This window comes from Mustela putorius, unplaced genomic scaffold (genome assembly GCF_011764305.1).
Source record: "Mustela putorius furo isolate JIRA1106 unplaced genomic scaffold, ASM1176430v1.1 tig00000135_pilon_pilon_pilon, whole genome shotgun sequence".
Taxonomy (NCBI): domain Eukaryota; kingdom Metazoa; phylum Chordata; class Mammalia; order Carnivora; family Mustelidae; genus Mustela; species Mustela putorius.
Genome location: NW_025421292.1, coordinates 4,084,870 through 4,098,938, shown reverse-complemented (window position 1 = coordinate 4,098,938; position 14,069 = coordinate 4,084,870). Strand labels below are relative to the sequence as shown.

The 14,069-nt window shown below is 34.5% G+C and overlaps 1 protein-coding gene across 1 annotated transcript in view; it reads left to right on the top strand.

Annotated features, from left to right (window-relative positions):
* The window catches only part of SRPK1 (SRSF protein kinase 1), an 80,419-nt gene that overhangs the window by 38,716 nt on the left and 27,634 nt on the right, over positions 1 to 14,069 (top strand). Inside the window, 5 exon segments of the mRNA XM_045074773.1 lie at positions 5,092 to 5,210; positions 6,728 to 6,836; positions 7,595 to 7,682; positions 9,260 to 9,347; positions 13,948 to 14,054. Coding sequence (XP_044930708.1) covers positions 5,092 to 5,210; positions 6,728 to 6,836; positions 7,595 to 7,682; positions 9,260 to 9,347; positions 13,948 to 14,054 — 511 coding nt within the window.

Genomic DNA, 14,069 nt, shown 5'->3' with positions numbered 1-14,069 from the left:
TTTGTTCTCTGTAATCACTCTACTATGTATTAGATCTCTACTAGTTGCAGGTCTTTATTTCCTTATATTGGCCATTTTGTGTGTGTTTTAAATTTGGTTAAAGTGATATATGTATTCTGCATCTTGCTATTTTCACTTCATCTTGTTTGTGCAATTAATTCATGCTGTTTTATGAGTGTAATTCATTCATTTTGTTGGATATAATATTTTATTATATCAAAATACCATGACTTATCCTTTCTCTTCTTGATGGACATTTAGTTTCCTGCTTAATGTTATTACAGATGGTGCTGCTGTAAACATACTCACCTGTGCTGCTTTTGGGGTGTTCATAGCAGTGTGACTCATAATAGTCAGTAATAGTCAAAAAATGGGAACAACTCAAATGCCCATCAGTTGATGAATGGGTAAATGAAATGTGATCTATCCATATAATGGAATATTATTCATAAAAAGTAATGAAGTACTGATACATCCCACAACATGGGTAAACCTAGGAAAACATTATGCTGTGTGAAAGAAGTCAGTCATAAAAGACCATATATTGAGTGGTTCCACATGAAATGTCCAAAAAGTCATATTCATAGACACAGAATGTAGATTAGTGGTTTCCAGAGTCTAAGGGAAGAATATAATGGTGAGTTACTGCTAATTGGATTGGTTTTTTTGTGGGAGTGATAAAAATGTTCTAAATTAAGATTGTGGTAATACAAGTCTGTGAATATACTAAAACCACTGAATTATATGCTTTAGATTAGTGATCTTATGGGATGTGAATGATATCTCCCTAAAGAAGTTAAAAATAATTTCTAGGTCACTGTTTTTCAAACCAACCTTCTAGTAGGTTATAAACCAAGTTAGTTGGTTAGTAATAGACTTTGTAAAAAAAAAAAGAGAGAGAGAGAGAAAGTGTATAAGTAAAGTATAAGTAAAAACTCATAAGTAGCATATTCTTTATGGCAATTATAAATATAAATATAATATAAATATGAATTATATAGTATTTGCTCACAAAAGACAGTAGTTTTGGCACTTGGGTTTTATTATTTATTTGGCCGATTAGAGACTGAGGTAACGGATGCTTAGAAATGAGGATTATACCAGAAATGGAATCTAAATTGAAAAGATCCTCAGAAATAAGGGGGAATACCCTGACAAATACAGTTTTTATCTGTTTTTACTCCTTCTGTGTTAAGCCTTGCTTGGAAATATAAGAGGAACAAAACTGCCAAACTTTTCCACTACTTTCTGCCTTGCTCACTCACAGATTTTTGCCTTGGCTTCATTCTGTACCCTTGTCAAGTACATTTCTATTTCTAACAGTACCTCTGTTTGGATCAAGTTAGCTCCTCTGAAATCATGCTGCTATTAAAATTTGATCCATTGTCGATTTCAATTTCTATGAGATTTTGTAGATGTACTGGGTTTAATCTTATATGCTTTGAGAGCTTTAAAGTGCTGGCATAATTTTTTCCTTGTGAATGAATAGCCGAATTTTGAGACCGGAAGTGTAGGTATTAAGAATTTCAAAGCACAGACTGAAACTATTTTAGAACTCCCCTTTTTTGTTCTAAGAAGAATGGGTTTTAGTTCCTAATATTAATAAGCTGAAATTTCTTTCTGTAGCTTTTCTGTCAATTCTTTACTCTTAACACCCATTGTCAGTGGAAATTAAAGTGATTTTGAATTCTTTAATCATATCACCATATTATCCTCATTATCTACTAGTAACTGTCTCTGTTTCCTCAGAATTTCTCTTTTCTTTCTTTTTTTGTTTCAGTTGTTCGATGTTACATAAGTATGGCATTAGTAAAACATTGGTAGTTTGAGAAAGCCAAGATGATGATACAGGATCAGAAGGAAACTTTAATTAGTATCCTTAAGGTAAAAGATAGTGCCTCATTGAAACTAAGCGGGAGTCTGTAAAAAAGGAACATTCAAGAGCAAAAATGGGGCACCTGGCTGGCTCAGTTGGTAGAGCATATGATTCTTACCCTCAGGGTTATGAGTTAAAGCCTGTGTTGAGCATAGAATTTATTTTTTTAAAAAGTGTAAGAAATTTAAAATATGGTAGAAATGTAATAGATAACACAAGTTAGATAAATCTAAAAAGTAGAACAGCAACAGAATCTAAGGAGATAGAAAATGTAAGAAAATTAATGTAGTGAGTCAGAAGGTCCAGTGTCTGAAAAAACATGTTCCAAAGAGAACAGACAAAATGAAGAAGATTAAATTTACATTGAAATACAGGAAATTTTCTCAGAACTGAATGAATCCTTGTCTTGCAAGTAATTACATAGAAAGTACTTAGCAAGCTGGATTTTGAAAAAGCCATTCAGGAAATTTCAGAACATGGGAATTAAAGAGAAAATCTTTAAAAAAACACTGAGGGAGAAAAACAAGCCCTGTTTGGAAGACTCAAGAAATCAGAAGGCAGGGGTGCCTGGGTGGCCTAGTGGGTTAAGCCTCTGCCTACGGCTCAGGTCATGATCCTCAGGGTTCTGGGAGGGAGCCTGCTTCCCCCTCTCTCTGCCTACTTGTGATCTTTCTCTCTGTCAAATAAATAAATTAAAATCTTTTAAAAAAGAAATAAAAAGAGAAGAAATCTCAAAAAAATATATAAAAGAAAAAAAGAAATCACAAGGCATTGGTTGGACTTGTCAACAGCAACACTGAAAACTAGAAGGTGACAGAGGATTTACTTTATACCCAGACCAGCAATCATGGGTGAGGATAAAATAATAAGAGAGATCTTAAATTTACCTCCCATGTGCTCATTCTCCAGAAGTTACTAAGAAATGTGTACTATGAAAATGAAGGAGTAAATCACTGTGGACTTGAAGGGACAGGACATCCACCACAGAGAGATGACTGGATATTAAGACATTATATATTTGAAATTAATACTTAAATGTAAATTTAGTATATTTTTTTAAATTACATTTCAGAGTTAAAAAGTAGGATCCCTCCCCATTTAAGTAATCTTTCTCTATTGTTTTAGAATAACAGGATAGTTTCTTCTGTCCCAACACATGTCAGAGTAGAGACTTGTATTTCAAATTGTGACTTGCAATTCATTATTCAATCTTGAATCCTTTAGGAATTCTACTTAAAGATAAAAAACTCTTTACAAATATATTTGTTTTCAAGAATGTCCAGATCTTTTAAAAATAATTTTTTAATGAATCCCATGATGTTTGTAGAATCCTGATATTTCAGCATTTTTATGTCTGGTTTTCACTATTATATTTCACTGCTTTTCAAAAGTATCAAATTGTAATTTTATTTTTGTAATTTTATTTGTATAAGGTACAAGTCTGAAATTAGAGACTCTGTTTTAGAAATTCATTTTAGTCTTAAATTCAGACTCATATTTCCACATAGGAAAGTGGGCCAGTTCTTTACTAAATAAGTTTCCCAAACACATGTTTTCACTAAAAATGAATGCTTTGAATAGTGTAGTTTATAGCTACTTTTGTATTCCTGGAAGACAAAAAAGTACCCAGAATTGAGGCAGGTTGGAAAGGTCACCAAAAATCTAAATTTGAATCATTAGTTATGCTTGCCAAGGTATTCCCTATGTCTCAGTAGCCCATATAACTGGTTTTGCTATTAAAAATTTTTTTCTGTAAAACTGTGTCTTTTAAAAACAATCTAATGAAACAATGATGAAAAGATAAATAAAATATTGAAAAATAAGGATTAAAATTCCTTTTCCTGCAACTACTGAAAGGAATGTTGTGTACCTGCTTATTTTGCATGAAACTTTATAAAGCAGGCAACTAAGAGGTGTCAACCTGAATACAAATCCAAGCCTTTCTGCCTCTGAACTTTTCAGTGCACAAAAATTTTGATGCAACTAATTGATGGCATGTAGAGAAAGGAATTAGTAAATTTTTTTTATTCATTTTAAGTTGAGAAACCATCTTTCCCTATCAGATAAGCCAAGTTTTCCAAACATGTTAATATTAAGTACCAAAAGCACATACATGGCAGGAAATATAACTCAGTTATAACCTCTTTAGAAAAGTCATAGTTACATAATAATTCTAAAGGCTGTTCATGGCTACAGGCTGGAAAAAAACAGTTTAAAATATTAATTTGTTCAGAATTGAAGTGTTTTAAAATAAAATAATTGTTTCCCAAACTTTAATATTTTAACTTTTTTTTTACTTTTTTTTTTTAATTTGACAGTAATCACAAGTAGGCAGAAAGGCAGGCAGAGAAAGAAGGGGAAGCAGGCTCCCTGCTGAGCAGAGAGCCCGATGTGGGGCTTGATCCCAGGACCCTGGGATCATGACCTGAGCTGAAGGCAGAGGCTTTAACCCACTGAGCCACCCAGGTGCCCTAACATGTTGTTTTTATAAATAGGGAGAATGTTTCTATCCTTCCCTGGTGGTTTAACTTCAGGGAAATAATTCTGAATATAGAATAAAAATTATCCAAAAATATTCATCAGCTTTATTTTTAGTGGTAAAAAATTAGAAACAAGTTAAATGTCCAACTGAGCAGAATATGCCAAAGTAAGTGGTGATATGGCTAAGGAAAATATGTAAGATTTAAAGAGATGGCATAGGAATGAGGAGAAAACTTTAAAATATAATGGAAAAGCAGGATACTAATTTGTTCATATAGTATGTGATTACAGATACATGTTTTCATAAAAATACAGGAAGATACTGAAAGAAAATATAATAGCTTTATCAGTAATTTGTTTGGATATTGAGTTTAAGTAGTTTTTTCTGTTAAACATCCAACTCTTGGTTTCGGCTTAGGTCATGATCTCGGGGTCATGAGATCCAGCCCTTGTGTCAAGCTGAATATGGAATCTGCTTGAGATTCTCTCTCCTCCCTCTACCCCTCTCACTCATGTGTATTCCCTCTCTCCGTCTCTCTCTCAAATCTTTTTTTAAAAAGGTATTATTTTCCTAACATAAGATAAAGTGATAGCTAATATTTTCTTAGGCCACCAGTAGATAATATTCTGTTTATGTCATCTGTCAAGTAGGGAGACATTTTGATAATAACACTTTCTTAATGTCCTATTTTATTTTGTCCATGTGGAATGAACATGTTTGTATTATTTCTTAGATCTGAAACTCAGCACCGAGGCTCTGCTCCCCACTCTGAAAGTGACCTACCAGAGCAGGAAGAGGAGATTCTGGGGTCTGATGATGATGAGCAGGAAGATCCCAATGATTATTGTAAAGGTAAGGCTTTTCATAAGGAGACACCAAGTAAGATAGGATTCATGTACATGCAGTATCTCACTTAATTATTTGGCCTGAGTGTAAGCTGTTTTGATGTTTTCTGCTCCTTGCATCCTTTACTTGAAGTATAAGAAATAGTATTTCCTCTCAGTTCAATTTAATGTATTAAAGCTTGGTTTTATATTAAATCTATTTTTACCCTTTTTTTCCCTTAAAAACGATAGTATGTATTTACCTTAGAAAATTTCAGAAATATATTAAACAAAAAATATAAGCCATTTGTAACACTGTATCACCCAGAAGTAACCAATTTTGAGATTTGGCATATAGACTTTTCAGAAAACCTTTTCATTACTTTTTTCTCATAGTGATGATTGCTAATAGAAGTTAAACTGGAATTACAGATACTTAATAGCAAGTGATATCAGAATGTATCTAACTATCTGGGAGAACCTAGTTTATGTTATTCTCAGCAAGCAAAGATGTAAAAATACCTTGACTCCTGCCACTGTTGGCAGCCTTTTCAGGCTTTCCTTTCCTTGTTTTGTTGTGTTATGTTGTTTTAGGAAAACAAACTTTTTTTTTTAAGTTAAGTAAATGGAATTCATTGATCTCCCAGGATGTATAAAAATACATCCTGAGACTGCAACTATAAATAGTTTTTATATAAACATGTACATGTTTAGGTAAATCTAGATTTTTGAGGGGCAAGAATATTGTGATACATAATCTTATTTTTGTTTGAGAATGACTTATTTTGGGATGCCTAGGTGGCTCAGTTGATTAAGGGGCTGCCTTCAGCTCAGGTCATAATCCCAACCCTGGGATCAAGTTCTGGGTTGAGCTCCTTGCTTAGCGAAAAGTCTGCTTCTCCCTCTGCCTACTGCTCCCCCTGCTTGTGTACTCACTCTGTACACACACACAAATAAATAAGTCCTTTAAAAAAATGACTTATTGTTTTGTTGTTGTTGTTGTTTTTAATTTCTTTTCAGCGTAACAGTATTCATTGTTTTTGCAATGACTTATTGTTTTAAGTAACATGGTTGTTCAACAACTTGCTTACTCTAAATCATTAACCTTATTTTCTAAGATTTTTTTTAAAGATTTGCTTATTTTTTTAAACGAAGACTTATTTATTTAGAGACAGAGCTCAAGCGTATGTGTGCGCAGGAGGTGGGGCAGGAGCAGAGGGAGGGCGAGAGAGACTCTCCAGCAAACTGCTGCTGAGTGCAGAGCCCAACACAGGGCTCTATCTCACATCTCAGAACCCCGAGATCATGACTGAGCCAAAATCAAGAGTTGGATGCTTAACCAACTGAGGCACACAGGTGCTCCTAAGAATTTTTTTCATAACATGAGTTCAGTAATACTGTATGGCTGATTTTTTTTCTGTTCAATTGATGATGTAGAAGAAACCATTTTTAATTTGATAAGCAGTGTATAGATGTTGGAAAATGGAATGTAAGATATCTTTTTTTACTACTTAAGTGACAATGTTTCTTTCTTGTTTCTTCCAGGAGGGTATCATCTTGTGAAAATCGGAGATCTATTCAATGGGAGATACCATGTGATCAGAAAGTTGGGCTGGGGACACTTTTCAACAGTGTGGTTATCATGGGATATTCAGTAAGTTGTAATGATCCTGCAAAAGAATTAGGTGATGCCTGAGAGCTTTCATCTGAATTTCCAGAGATGATCCAGCCTTCAGTCTATCTCTAGACGAATTTCTTGATCAGAATTTTGTTGTTGGTAATCTTTATGTTCTTGGGCAAATTTATCTTTCATCTGGGGAAGAAGAGCCTTGGAGACAAAAGATTGATTCGATTAGTATCCATAAGGCACTTGGAACTTGGAAATTCAAAACATTACAAATACTCAATGAAAGTATGGTATGTAAATTCTTTAGGGTGTTTTTATTTGTTTGTTTACTGGAGTAAGTTTTTAAATGATGTCCTATACCATCCTATGTGAAGTATTTCTTCTTGCTTTTTCTAGGAAAGTGTTAAAGCTTTTAACCTTTTAGCTTTTGACATGCAGATATACAGGACACTTCTGATTTGATGTGGTTGTCCCCCATATTTACTACCATTTCATAATTTTACTTGGATTCAGAGAAGCATTCAGAAGGTAGACTTTAACTTGGAGAAATGTGTGCTGACTGAGATTACCTAAGAACAGCTTTTCTTCCTTCTATAAATGAAATCTGGCCAGTTAGTACCATTAACAGTTACAAGTGATTACATAGAAATAGCCTGTGTTTAAGTACAGGAAGACATGAAATCCGTATTTGTACTTTTGTCACTGCCTCCCAGTTACAGGTAAATTTTACCTTCCTAAAGTGAGGCTAGGACATTAGGTCTTAACTGCCTGTGTTTGTTTTGTAGGGGGAAGAAGTTTGTGGCAATGAAAGTAGTTAAAAGTGCTGAACATTATACTGAAACAGCACTAGATGAAATCCGGTTGCTGAAATCAGTGAGTATTAAATCCCATGTGTGACGCAAGACACACCAAATGTAGACTTTTTAGCATGACTAATTTTTATTGTAAAGTTATAATATCCTTAAAGAAGTAGAGGTAGATGACAATATTTATAAATTCTATGCTTGTGGTAGGGGAAGTGGTGGATTCCCATCAAAAGCATTAAAAAAAAACTTTCAAATAAATGAAAATATTTATGGAGCATGTTTTATGTACCAGAAAGCACAAAAAATGTTTTACTTTCCTACTGTAGTTTAAAGTTTTCTGACAATAGCCAAAAATATCCAGATGCCCATTAACAGATGACTGGATAAAGAAAATGTGATATTGGGTGTGTGGGTGGGTGTGTGTGTGTGTGTGTGTGTGTGTGTGTGTGAGAGAGAGAGAGAGAGAGAGAGAGAGAGAGAGAGCGCGCACTGGAATATTACTTGGGCATCAAAAAGAATGAAATCTTGCCATTTGCAATGACATGGATGGAGCTAGAGGATATTAGGCTAAGCGAAATAAGTCAGTCAGAGAAAAATAAATGATTTCACTTATGTAGAATTTAAGAAACAAAACAGATGGGCATAAGGAAGGGGAAAAACAAATAAAATAAGATAAAAACAGAGGAAGACAAACCATAAGAGACTCTTAACTATAAGAAACACACTGAGGGTTGCTGGAGGGGAGGTGGGTGGGGGGATTGGATATCTGTGAGAGATGGGCGTTGAGGAAGGCACCTGATATAATGAGCACTGAGTATTATAAGCAGCTAATGAATGAATCACTAAACTCTACTTCTGAAACTAATAAAAAAAGTAAAGTTATGCGAATAAGTATATATCTATTTTATACTTTAAAATATTATAAAAATATATAAAATAAATACTTTATTAATTCCTTTTATATATCTGAAAACTTGGGTAAATTTTAGAAAACTTATTTTTAGTTTTGTTAAAAATTGGGAAGTTATGGTAGAAGGAGCTTAAACTCATAGTTAGAAAACCTGGACGTTAAGACCAGCCCTAGTCCAGTATATCCTCTAGCTCACCACGTCATTTCTTCTGAGCCCTTGAGTTTTCATTTGTAAAATGAGGGTGTTAGACCAGGAGAGCTCTAAGAATGTAATTTTCAGAGTGCCAGTCTGACAGGCTAGGAGCCTGTGCCCAAAAGTTACATCGATACTGCTTGCTTCCTTGATTGAGAAGGTTTTTTATGGAGGGGAAAGTTCGACTGAGTAAACAGTGTGAGGAATGTTGGTTCAGTGGTTGTTTTGCATCCTATGAAAGCTCCTTATTTCCTCATGGCCTGGTAACCAGCATTAATTTGAGAGTCACACTTTTGGTAGAAAAATGGTTGAATTAGAGCAATAGTCTTTGTCCGTTGTATTTCCTTTTGTGCACTGTTTATTTCTTTGCCTGTTTGAGCAATTAAATTTTTAGTATGTTTTTCTCATAATTTGTGTGATCTCTTTCTTGGGAGTAATTGTTCCTTTGTTACATGTGCTACAGGTATTCCCTCCCTCCCCCACTAACTGGCTTATTTCCATGCTTTCCCTTTTGCTAAATACTGTCTCTTTCCCACTACAGGTTCGTAATTCAGACCCTAACGATCCAAATAGAGAAATGGTTGTTCAACTGTTAGATGACTTTAAAATATCAGGAGTTAACGGAACACGTATCCTTTAAAGAAATGTTTGAAAATAAATCACGAAATAACCTTATCTCCGAGAAAGGAAACCAGATTGATAAAATAGCATTCGTCTCTTTTCTCAAGGCAAAGTATAATCAAACTACTTTGGGTTATTGTAGACTTCTGAACACAGATATGAATAGTGTTTATATGTTGTGACTTGTCAGGGTATTGCTTAGGCTTTTTCCCCTTTCCAGGCAAATTAAACCAAAGTCAAAAGAAAAACTTTTTTTTTTTTAAATTAGGCTTGTATTAGTAAAGGTTCTTAATGGGAATAATCTTTCATGATAAATACTGGAAAAAGAAAAAATTAACATGTTGTATTATCTACTGGCCTTCAACATTGAAGAGGGTGTGCATATAGATTATGCTTAGACTCTAAACAGGTGTGATTGCATTCTGTCAAAATGAAAAAACTGACTTGTTTAATGTTTTTATCTGGATTTTTAGAATTTCTTGAAGGAATCTTAGCTGATTTTTTCATAAGTGACATGTGTGAACTGATTAAAAGGTTATTGCAACAGCCATGCTTATGACGGCTCATCAGACTTTTCAGAATAAAAGATGAAGTAGAATCTCACTTGGATTGGAGAGTCTAAAACTACCTGTTCATAAACTATTTAAAAATGTTAAAAGAAAGACATTTCTTCTTTCATTCTACTTTTTCTGCATATTTAGCCTCTCTTAACATGCACTGTTAATTGCCAGTTACCTCTTTTTAAGGAGGTGGGCTACATATGGTTCTGGAATCATGTGGACTATGGTAAGAGGTTTGACTGGAGGAATGAGCGAGAACAGGTGATAATGTGAAAAGATTTTTTCTGTCATTCTAAATTCAGTTGTTATTTCCTTGGGGAAGTATAAATCACATATCCCTGATGTCTGAAGAAAAGTGCTTCAAGAATCATCCGTTTTAAAGCAGAGTCTTGTGACTGTTGTGATCACTCTGTAGATGGCTTACTCTGTATGTATATAATAAGGCTAACCAAGATACAAAAGATACATAGGATGCCATTAGATTCTATTTCCCTGTTGTTTAATCTTGTAATGATTATCATGCCAACTCTCTCTCTGCTAATTTGGGAAAGCTACAAATAAAACTAGAAATATTCTAAATAGTCTCCTCAATAATGCTTGAGTGAGTATCTTGATTTGACTCCAATGAAGAAGGGTGTTCTTTTTGTTGGTTTGTTTTTTAAACTATTGAAATCTTAGTGGGTTTGAATTTCAAGTTTCAAGATATTTTCCAAATATTACCAGGTAGTTTCTCTGTAGTTTTATCCACTGAGTCCCTCTTTGTCCTGAGCCCATTTCTCCTCTGCTCTTCCTACTTGTCTCCCAGCTGTCTTGGCTCCCACATTATTTGCTGCTACTAGAGATTAAAAAAGATAAAGAACACTGCGTTAAGGATTAATGGGTTATGCCATTCTCTTTTCACAAGATAAGCATGTCTGCATGAAGCCATATATCTGTATTTTTCTTTGTATCTGAGCATTTCCAGAGCACTGTCCTTCTCATACTGAAATATAAGGGACCCTAAACTAAGAGGGAGCACAAACAGGGGAACAGCAGACAGAGGGAGAGGCAGGCTCCCCACTGAGCAGGGAGCCCGGTGTGGGGCTCCATCCCAGGACCCTGAGATCATGACCTGAACCGAAGACAGAGGCTTAATCCACTGAGCCACCCAGGCGCCCCTCTTAAGCTACTAAATGTTCAGTCATTTTTGTATCACTGCATAGAGATTGAAAATCCCACTGTCAAATTACAATGGTTCTCTCAAGAAATCAAACATTGAAACTAGGAGCATAATAGAATAACTTAAGAATTCCATTTTCTGGGTTGTTGTTTTTTTTTTAAGCAATCTGCATTTTAATAAGTCCTGTTTTGTTATATTTCGTGTATACAAAGTAGAATAGTTAATCTCCACACATTCATTATACATTTTAGGATCTTGTTTAATCTTGTTTTGTCTCTACCTCCTGCTAATTTTGTGGCTATTAGATATATTACTTCACCCATAATTATTTTAGAATGTATCTCCAAAAAAGAAGGACTTTAAAATATAACCTCAATATAATCACTATGTCTAAAAAAAATTAGGACCAGTTTTTTAGTCATCCCAGTATCTAATTTGATAATGTTTTTGTCTAGGAGTTTATGGTTTCAGGTCTTAAACATCCAATGAAGTCTCCATTTTGAGTTGATTTTTGTATGTGGTGTAAGATAGTCGTCAAGTTTCATTCTTTGCATGTGGCTGACTAGTTTTCCCAACACCATTTATTGAAGAGATTTCTTCTTTCCCCAGTGTGTCATAAGTGAATTGACTATATGTATGGGTTTATATCTGCCCACGACTATGACTATGAATTTATCTAGCCTTTTTGATGAGAACAGACATTGTTGAAGCCTTTTGGGAACGCTGGTCACTATTCTCTAATTTCTTCAGGTGGTATTTTCCCCCTGCCTCCAGTAGTTTCCTTGTATACTTATATTGATTAGTAGTACTCAGTAGTTTCCTTGTATACTTATATTGATTAGTATTACTCTGCTAAATACTTAAGGGGATCCCTCTGCAGATCACCAAGTTCTCTTTTTCTGTAGCTGCCTTTGTCTCCCAAGACTGTTGACTCCATCTCTTAAACTCAGGGGATCTGGAAAGTCTCAAGGCAATAATATGGGGCAGTCATAGGACTCAGCTCATTTGTTTCTCTTTTCTCAAGGATCACTGCCTTTATTTGCCTGATGTCAGGGTCAATAAATTTGTCGTTTTATGTATTTTGTCTGCTTTTGTTGTTGTCGTTTTAAACAAGAGGGTAAATGCATGCCCTGTTAACTCCATCTTGACAGAAGTTCCTAGGGATGTTTAACTCTGAGAAATTGCCAGCCAGTTTTCCAAAGTGGTAGTACCATTTTATACTTCTCTTAGCAAGTAAGAGAGTTCTCATTGCTCCATATCCTCCCCTATATTTAGTCCTGTTGGTCTTTTTATTTTAGTTATTCTAGTGAATTTGTAACGCTATCTTATGAAAATTTTGTTTGTGTCTCCCTGAATAGCATGTCCCTTTAATCTTCTTTAATTTAGAACGTTGCTTTCCTTTAATGGCATTGACTTTTTTTTCTTTTTTAAAGAACCCAGAGCAGATATTTTATCTCTTAATTTGGATTTGTCTAATGGTTTCCTGAAAATTAATTCCATGCAGTCATGGATGATGCTTTATTCTTCTCGGTGTATTAAATCAGAAAGTACCTGATATTAGTATGTACTTTAGCATTAGTGGGTAATAAGTTGGATCACTAGGTTAAGTCACAGTCTTCCAGATTTCCCTGTTTAGAAATACCTTTTTCCTTTCATAATTAATAAGCAATCTGGGTTGATACTGTGACATTGTGACTTTATTCCAACCACTCTTTAACTCAGTAGTTTTAGTGTTCATTGATTCTTACTTGAGCCAGTTATTGCTACAGTAATTATAAAATGGTAATTTTCTATTTCTGTCTTTGTATGTCTGTTACTTGTCATTTTCTCTAAAAAAGATATTTCCAGGAGCACCTGGCTGCCTCAGTTTCAGGGTCCTGATTCTGAGCCCCATGTTGGGTGTAGAGATTACTTAGAGTGAAGATTAAAATCTTTTTAAAAAATTAAAAATAATTAAAAAGATATTTCCCTGTCCACAACACATTACTTTTTAAAGTCTTTGTTTGGACTCACTCCGTTTTTATTTATAAGTTAATTCATAACTTCATTTTTAAAAATGCTTTCAACTTGGCGAGTGTCATCCTTTCCAAGTTGTTCTCTTGATGTGTTCCATTACTGTTCACACAACTAGGTTTCCAGGTTCACCTAGAATTTGGCCATTTCTTCAAGGAGCCCAGGTTTTCCTTTAGTGAAAAATCTTATTTAAAGGAGAATTCTGAGCACTAGTTCATTATTACATATGTATATTTTGACTTTTCCCATAGGTAGAAATTTCTGGAGGTGCAAGGTAGCAACATACTATAAAATCCCAGCCATGCCCTGCACATAGTTATTCCTACTTGTGGTGATTGGAATGTTTATACATAAAGAGAACACACGGTGGCACTAGAATCAAGATTAGTTTTGTAAACTACCCTGACAAGTCACAACATATAAACTACTGTTTTTAAAAAATGTTGGCCTTCACATTTTTTAGGTTAAGTTTTGGTACATTATTTCCTGCAGTTAAAGCAGAAGTTATTTTTTCTTGCTTTGAGACCATGAGAGTAGGAGTTGTTACCCTGGGCATTAGTTTTGCATCAGGGAAAACTGATCAACAACTTAAAGCTAGTGCTTTCACTAATTGAATGTGCAGGTTTCTTTTACTTTTACTACTGAGCGTTTTAATGTACATAGTTTTATCAATAAACCAGCCCCCCCCCCAATTTCTTGGATGTTTTCAGTAACTAACCTTTGGAATTCAGAATATTGACAGCTAGTTATATTTTTAAGTCATATTTTTTTATACTGAAAGAATTACACAGTAACAGTTTCATTGGGGCAGAACACATTTTATCTTGCCTCTTTCTTCTTTTGTGCCCCCCTTTTCCTTCCTTAACAAACCCTTAGATATCTGCATGGTTTTTGAAGTTTTGGGGCATCATCTGCTCAAGTGGATCATCAAGTCCAATTACCAAGGGCTTCCACTGCCTTGTGTCAAAAAAATTATCCAGCAAGTATGTATCCTAGTT